Raw genomic sequence first — 7,904 nt, forward strand, 5'->3', positions numbered from 1 at the left:
GGCACCACTCACGTGCCCTCCCTCCGTGGGCCTTCGGGAGCATGGGTGCAGACAGGTGGCGTGGGAGGTATGTGGGTGAGGTTCAGCGGCAGTGGGCCCCTCCAGACGTCCTGCCCCCCCCGGCAGCTGCCCCAGCTGAGGACATGCAGACGCCAGCCCTGCGTTGCATGTGACCGTTCTCCTCCACCGGCAGATCCGGTGACTCTCTTCCGCTGTCTTCTGCTAAGTCTTCCTTCACTGGGAAAATATCCTTCTCTGTTGGAGAATGACGTTCCCCTTCCTCCACCAGAGAAGGAAAATATCCTTCTCTGTTGGAGAATGACTTTCCCCTTCCTCCACCAGAGGATTCATTCCTTTGTTAGCAGAAGATCTTGCTCTGTGTTGTAGGAAGACCTTGGCATCACGGGATACAGATTAGTAGAAGGGAGTTACGGGAGCCAGCCCAAAATTGAGAGGAAAAGCATTGGGAGTTTCGTGGTTCAGCCTTAATCCTGGCTCACAGCTCCCTGTCTTGCAGGGGTCGGATCAGCCACACAGGTTCTATCAAGCTCTCGGTGTACATGACCCTGTACACGATCACACATGTCGTGCTCTTCATCTATGAGGCGGAGGTGAGTGTTTTCCCCCATGGCTCCTGGTACTTTTGGGAGCCCTTCTGTTCCACCGTCGTTCTCTAGCCCAGGGAGCTTTCTGTTTGGGAAATCAGGGACTTCCGCTTTTAATTAATCATTTATTTAGAAGATGTAGATGTTAAGAACCTAAGAAGAGCCCCACTGGATTAGACCAGTGGTCTATCTTGTCCAGCATCCCGTCTCACACAATGGCCAACCAGTTCCTCTGGATGGCCAACAAACAGGGCATAGAGGCCAAGACCTTCATAAGAACATAAGAAGAGCCCTGCTGGATCAGACCAGTGGTCCCTCTAGACCAGCATCCTGTCTCACACAGTGGCCAACCAGTTCCTCTGGATAACCAACAACAGGGCATAGAGGCCAAGGCCTTCATAAGAACATAAGAAGAGCCCTGCTGGATCAGACCAGTACTCCATCTAGTCCAGCATCCTGTCTCACACAGTGGCCAACGAGTTCCTCTAGAGGGCCAACAACAGGGCATAGAGGCCGAGGCCTTCTCCTGATAAGAACCTAAGAAGAGCCCTGCTGGATCAGACCAGTGGTCCATCTTGACAACATCCTGTCTCTCACACAGGGGCCAGTCAGTTCCTCTGGAGGGCCAACAACAGGGCGGAGAGGCTGCGGCCTTCCTAAGAACATCAGAAGAGCCCTGCTGGATCAGACCAGGGGTCGCTCTAGTCCAGCATCCTGTCTCACACAGGGGCCAACCAGTTCCTCTGGAGGGTCAACCACAGGGCAGAGAGGCCGAGGCTTTCCCCTGATTTTACCTCATCCTGGTGCTGGTATCCAGGGGCCGGCTGCCTCTGAAGGTGGTGCTTCCTTTTAGTCACCCTGGGAATAGCCATCGATGGACCCGTCCCTCCATGATCCTGTCTATTCCGTTTCTCATCACGTTCTCTTATTAATGGAATAGGACAGTGATGGCGAACCTTTTAGAGACCGAGTGCCCAAACTGCGACCCAAAACCCACTTATTTATCGCAAAGTGCCAACACGGCAATTTAACCTGAATACTGAGGTTGTACTTTAGAAAAAACAACTCATACATTAACTTAAGATGATCCAAACAAAGTAAGGAAAGCAGTCCCAAATGCTTTCATTTACTTAAAATCATTTGGCAGAGAATTCAACACTTTAATGATGGTCTGGGCTTGGCTGGGGCGATGGCACTGAGCCCCGTGCCATAGGTTCGCCACCACTGGAATAGGAGTTCCAGCCTCCCCTTGTAGGTAATTTATTCATAGTGGAGCCTTCTCCTCCCCTCTCTAAGTTAAGGACCAGAAGAAGGTAAATCTTCTAAAGGCCTCCCCATTCACTGGCTCTTTTCTTCCCCGGGACCCTACATGGGAGGCACTCATCCTCTGTATCTGTGGAGAATCGTGCTTCTGCTCCCCAGCCCTGAATAGCCTTGTGGTGGTTTTTTGTTTTTTTCGCTGTGATTTGCGTCTACCTTGACTTGCTGCTTCTCCCATTTGCTCACCCACTTCCTCCCTTTCTGGGGCTCAGTTCTTTGACCAGGCGCAGGTGCTGTACACTTACGAGTCACCGGCTGGGTATGGCCTGATCGCTTTGCAGTTCGTGGCTTACATCTGGTTCTGCTACGCCATCCTCATCACGCTCAAGCAGTTCCCAGAGAAGCAGCCCTTCTACGTCCCTTTCTTTGCAGCCTACACCCTCTGGTGAGTGAATCCAGACAGAGTTACGGGGTAGTATGAGGAGAAGGTGGCACGCTTTCCCATCACCTCCTACCTGATCCTTTTAACTGGGAATGCCGGGGATCGAACCTGGGACCTTCTGCACGCCAAGCAGAGGCTCTGCCACTGAGCTAAAGCCCCACTTCATGGCTCTCCAGGGTCTCAGGCGGAGGTCTTTCCCATCCCCTCCTGCCTGATCCTTTTAACTGGGAATGCCGGGGATCGAACCTGGTGCCTTCTGCATGCCAAGCCGAGGCTCTGCCACTGAGCTACAGCCCCACTTGATGGCTCTCCAGGGTCTCAGGCGGAGGTCTTTCCCATCCCCTCCTGCCTGATCCTTTTAACTGGGAATGCCGGGGATTGAACCTGGGACCTTCTGCATGCCAAGCAGAGGCTCTGCCACTGAGCTACGGCCCCACTTTATGGCTCTCCAGGGTCTTAGGCGGAGGTCTTTCCCATCCCCTCCTGCCTGATCCTTTTAACTGGGAATGCCGGGGATTGAACCTGGGACCTTCTGCATGCCAAGCAGATGCTCTGCCCCTGAGCTACCGCCCTGCTCCATGGCGACCCATGCTCTCATGCGGATGTCTTTCCCATCCCCTCCTGCCTGGTCCTTTTTAACTGGAGATGCCGGGGATTGAACCTGGGACCTTCTGCACGCCAAACAGACACTCTGCCACTGAGCCAGGACCCTTCCTTTCCTCCCCTCCCCTCTTGGAGTATTCCATCTCAAAGATTCCCCAAGCCGCTGTTAGGCAATACCCGATCAATCAGCCTGGCTTATATGTTTTCAGAGGGAGAGTGGCCATCTGCTCCTTTCTCTTGGAGCAGCCTCAGAACAGTTCTGAACTGAGCACAGCTGCAGCTTGGGAAGTCCAATCGGGGATGGGCTGGCTCATGAAGTGACCAAGAAATTTCCCAATGCACTGTTGTGCCGCCAGGTGGGGAGCTGATGGGCAGGAGCCGGCTGCGTGCAGACCTGGGCAGTGGTCAGGAGGATGTAACAGTGGCACAGGAGGAAGCAGCTGTCAGGAAATTGCTCAGGAGATGAGCTTCCCCCCCCCCCGGGGGGGGGCAAGCACTGCCCATGGTCCACTCAACTTGTTCCGGGGCTCTTTTAACTTCCCGTTCTGCCCCCCCTCGAAGCCTCTCGTCACACCTCCTCTCATAAGAACATAAGAGATGCCAACGTTGGATCAGGCCAAAGGCCCATCCAGTCCAACACTCTGTATCACACAGTGGCCAGAAATACCAGTGCCATCAGGAGGTCCACCAGTGGGGCCGGGACATTAGAAGCCCTCCCACTGTTGACCCCCCCCCAAGCACCAAATACCTATTTATCTACTTGCAGTTTCTTGCTTTTGACCTGCTAGGTTGGCAGGCGCTGGAACCAGAGACGGGGAAGCTCACTCCGTCATGCGGCACACTCGGGTCTCGAACTGCCGAACCAACGACCTTCCAAAGCCTGCTGCTTCAGCGTCTCAACCACTTGAGCCACCGCAGCCCCTCCTCTGTCTTATGGTTTGGGAAGGGCCGTGGCTCAGTGCTAGAGCACCTGCTCGGTCTGCAGAAGGTCCCAGGTTCAATCTCAGGCATTTCCAGTTAAAAGGAACAGGCAGGAGGTGACGGAAGAGCCACTGCTGGTCAGAGTAGACCAGAGACAGTGCAGTTTCCTGTGCGTTCGCGTCACTCTTGTCAAAGGCCCAGGCTGCAGTTCGTAAGACTCGCTGTGGCCCCAAAATATTTTTTCTTTGTGTTTCTCCCAACACACACCTTTATTAATCCAAAGTTGTATATGCATATACCAATAAAGGCTTGTCAAAGTACAAAAATATATTCAAAGTCCAGTGGCCCCTTTAAGACCAACACGGTTTAATTCTGGGTATAAGCTTTTGTGTGCATGCACACTGCAGTTTGGTGTAGGAGCCAGTTTGGTGTAGTGGTTAAATGCGCGGACTCTAACCTGGGAGAACCGGGTTTGATTCCCCACTCCTCCACTTGGACCTGCTGGATGACCTTGGGCAAGCCGTAGCTCTGATAAGAGCTGTTCTTGAAAAAGAGCGGTCACTGTCAAGAGCTCTCTCAGCCCTACCTACCTCACAGGATGTCTGTTGCGGGGAGGGGAAGGGAAAGGAGTTTGTAAGCCGCTCTGAGACTCCTTTGGGTAGTGAAGGGCGGGGTATAAATCCAATCTCTTCTTCTTTTCTTCTTCTTCATCATCAGGCACATGAAATCTTCTACCCAGCATTAAACTTTGTTGGTCTTAAAGGTGCCGCTGGACTCAGACTTCGTTCTGACACTTATCAGGCCAACACGGCTACCCCCTCTGAATCTATTTAGTTAGTTTTTTCCCTTAGCATATCTAGTCTCAAGAAGCGTTCTGATGAAGTCGAAAGTTTGCTCACTCTGTGACGCTTAGGTCGTTCCTAATAGCAGTAATACCCCCCTGCTGTTTTGGGACACCCCCCCCCCACATCCCGATCGACCAACATGACAATTTTTTATCTCCTCGAAAGACTCTGTCTCGTCTCTTTAGCCTAGGGAAGGTGGCTTGGCAAACGCAGCTGCTCTTTCACTTTCTCTCTGTCAACCGGATCAATGGCCAGAACAAATCATCCTAATAGTCTAATGGATGACTTGGCCATGACGGATGGATAGAGATTGGAAGGAGGAGGGGCAGAGGCCCATGGTTCTAGTATAATACAATTAGGCTTGAATTCTTGCCACTTAAAACTCTTTTTCGGCCTTTCTCCTGGGGTTGGGAAAGCGTTCCTCAATACACACATTTTGGGCTTCCGATCTGCAAAAAGCAGGCAGTTTTAAATGTGCTTCTATCAGGGTTTTTTTTTAACTCATTGAGGGACTCGCAGGGAGGTGCATGCAGCCTTCTTGTACTTCGCACTGCACATGTGATCTTTGGTCCAGGAAGGAGTCGTGTCCGGCCCAGTGGAAACGACATCTTCTCTGGGATGAAGCGCCGAGCAGTTGTAGAAACTGTGTATTAGGTCACTCACTTAATAAAGTAGTCGGAGAGTGATTCAGCAAAGATTCCACTTTATTCAGCAACTCGAACACAACTCCAACACGGATCAACATCTGATAGCCAGAACAGCTCTTGCATTAAAGCTGTTCCCTTTTTAAACCCTCCCGGCTAATGTAGCCATGCCTTACTTTACAATACCAACCAATAAGATTGTTTACATAACGGCCAATCATAGATGTTCCCGCTCAGGGAGCTTGCTGGCACCTGATTGGCTGGTTCTTCCTGGGCTACCAATACGATTGGATGGATTAGGATCCTAGCCCAGGACGAAGCTTTACATGGCATTTCAATTATGTTGTTCACATACAGTTATGCATTCAATGGCAGCTATTGAATACATTACAAACTCCTCCCCCCTAAGTAAAAACATTTATTTACATTCGTAGTCACTTAGGTAGGTTGGTGCTCGGCGCACCCGCTGACACCTGCGTAGCGGTACAGGATCAGGACACAATTCTGTGCTTCAGAATAGAATATACACCAGGGCTTCCCAATCTCTTTGAGCCAGTGGTCATCTCTGGGATTCTGATACAGCGTGGCGGGAGCAGCCTCAAGACAGATGTCGTAAGATGGCTGCCACAGGAGGCGGAGCCAGTCACAAAATGGCTGCCGTGGCTTACCTTCATTCACACAGTGAAGATCCTCGGTGCTGTGGTGGCAGCAGCCGCCAAAGCAACATTTTTTTAAAAAAATGGCTAGCCAATCTCTGATGGCCAATCAAAAGCCTTGCTGGGCAAAAGTCCCACCTGATGGAAAGGTGTTGGCAGGTGCTGTGGTGCCCATGTGGGCATTTTGTTGGGAGCCCCAATATACACCAGCAGGGGATGGAGATACTGTCTGGGTAGCTGGGGAGTAGGGAAGCTGACTTGGGGAAGAAGAAGAGGAGGAGATTGGATTTATACCCCACCCTTCACTCGGAGTCTTAGAGCGGCTTACAACCCCCTTTCCCTCCCCACAACAGACACCCTATGAGGTGGGTGGGGCTGAGAGAGCTCTGAGAGAATGGCTCTTTCAAGGACAGCTCTTATCAGAACTATGGCTTGCCCAAGGACATCCAGCAGCTGCAAGTGGAGGAGAGGGGAATCAAACCCGGTTCTCCCAGATTAGAGTCCGTGCACTTAACCACTACACCAAACTGGCTGTACACCAAGCGAGGGGGGAGGTGTTTTTCCACTCCCGTGAATGGAAAGTTGGGAGGTTTGCGATGTTGTAGCAAAAGGGAGTGTGTGGGTGTGGGTGTGAGTGGAATGGAATGGAAGGGCGGCTTGCGTGGCAAGACAACCGCTTTTTCCTCTTGCAGGTTCTTCGCTGTCCCCGTCACGGCACTCATCGCCAACTTTGGCATCCCCAAGTGGGCGCGGGAGAAGATCGTCAACGGCATCCAGTTGGGCATCCACCTGTACGCCCACGCAGTCTTTCTGGTGAGGATCCCCAGCGGCCTCCTTATTGATGAATTCGGAAGATTTGCATGCCGTCTCTCCGGGAACCTCCCCGAGAGAGGCTTCCGAAGTAAAAACAAATAACAACAAAAAGAGATATGAATGAAAAGGCAGCATTCAAAAGAAACAGCTATATCTTTGCATCCCCTGTTACGGCACACATCCTTCTCCTAGAGAGAAGGTCCCTTAGGAAGGCCAAAAGGTTAGGGTTCCACTGACTCAGCCTCGCTTCTCTGCCTGACCGGTTGATTCACTTTCCTAATCCTCTGATGCTACCCAAAGACAATATTGTATTTTATCATTATCATTAGAGCATATGGTAGTATAAATTCAAGTATATACCTATAAGCAGGGCTATTTTTGGGCAGGAACGCACAGGAACGGAGTTCCGGCTGGCTCCCGAGTTGGCCACGCCCAGCAGGAACTCATTAGCATAACAGGCCACACCCAGCAGCAGGAACTCATTAGGATTGGCTACATTAGGGGTATGTGGCCTAACATGCAAAGGAGTTCCTGCTACAAAAAAGGCCCTGGGTTTTGACAACAAACAAGGTAAACAGAATAAGAAGCAAAAGGTGGGTGTGGCTGGATGACCACACTTCTGGTAACATGGGGGTGCGGCCTAATATGCTAATGAGCTGTGCTGTCAGGGTGTGACCTAATATGCTAATGAGTTTCTGGTGTTGGGTGTGGCCTATTATGCTAATGAGTTCCTGCTGGGCTTTTTCTACAAAAAGAGCCCTGCAAGAGTCTAAGAACTTGGATAGGTACAGAGGAACTGAGATAGGTAGGTGTTGCAACTAAAATCAAACAATATTAAAAAGAAGAACAAAAACTTAAGTGAAGTTATAGCATTAATGGCTTCTATAATGGATTCAGATTCTTTCTTAGATGCCAGGCATTCTAAAACAGGAAACCCACACAGTCACAAATTCGATGCATAAGGATCTGTTTCCCCTTGTATCATAGGGTCTGATAATTTGTCCATTATACAGAAACTCCTGTATTTTAAAAAACCAATCAGAGGTCCCGGTCACACGGCCCGGAAAATGCGGGGGGGGGGGAGCGTGGCTGTTTGCCCCGGAGCAAAGTAATGA

At 51.0% G+C, this 7,904-nt stretch overlaps 1 protein-coding gene across 1 annotated transcript in view; it reads left to right on the forward strand.

Moving 5' to 3' along the window:
* Positions 1–7,904, forward strand: part of TMEM145 (transmembrane protein 145) — a 48,107-nt gene that overhangs the window by 30,055 nt on the left and 10,148 nt on the right. The window contains exons 11-13 of the mRNA XM_015416618.1: positions 518–611; positions 2,138–2,310; positions 6,669–6,789. Coding sequence (XP_015272104.1) covers positions 518–611; positions 2,138–2,310; positions 6,669–6,789 — 388 coding nt within the window. The remainder of the gene's footprint in view (positions 1–517; positions 612–2,137; positions 2,311–6,668; positions 6,790–7,904) is intronic.

Source organism: Gekko japonicus, unplaced genomic scaffold (assembly GCF_001447785.1).
Source record: "Gekko japonicus isolate JY-2015 unplaced genomic scaffold, Gekko_japonicus_V1.1 scaffold4621, whole genome shotgun sequence".
NCBI lineage: Eukaryota > Metazoa > Chordata > Lepidosauria > Squamata > Gekkonidae > Gekko > Gekko japonicus.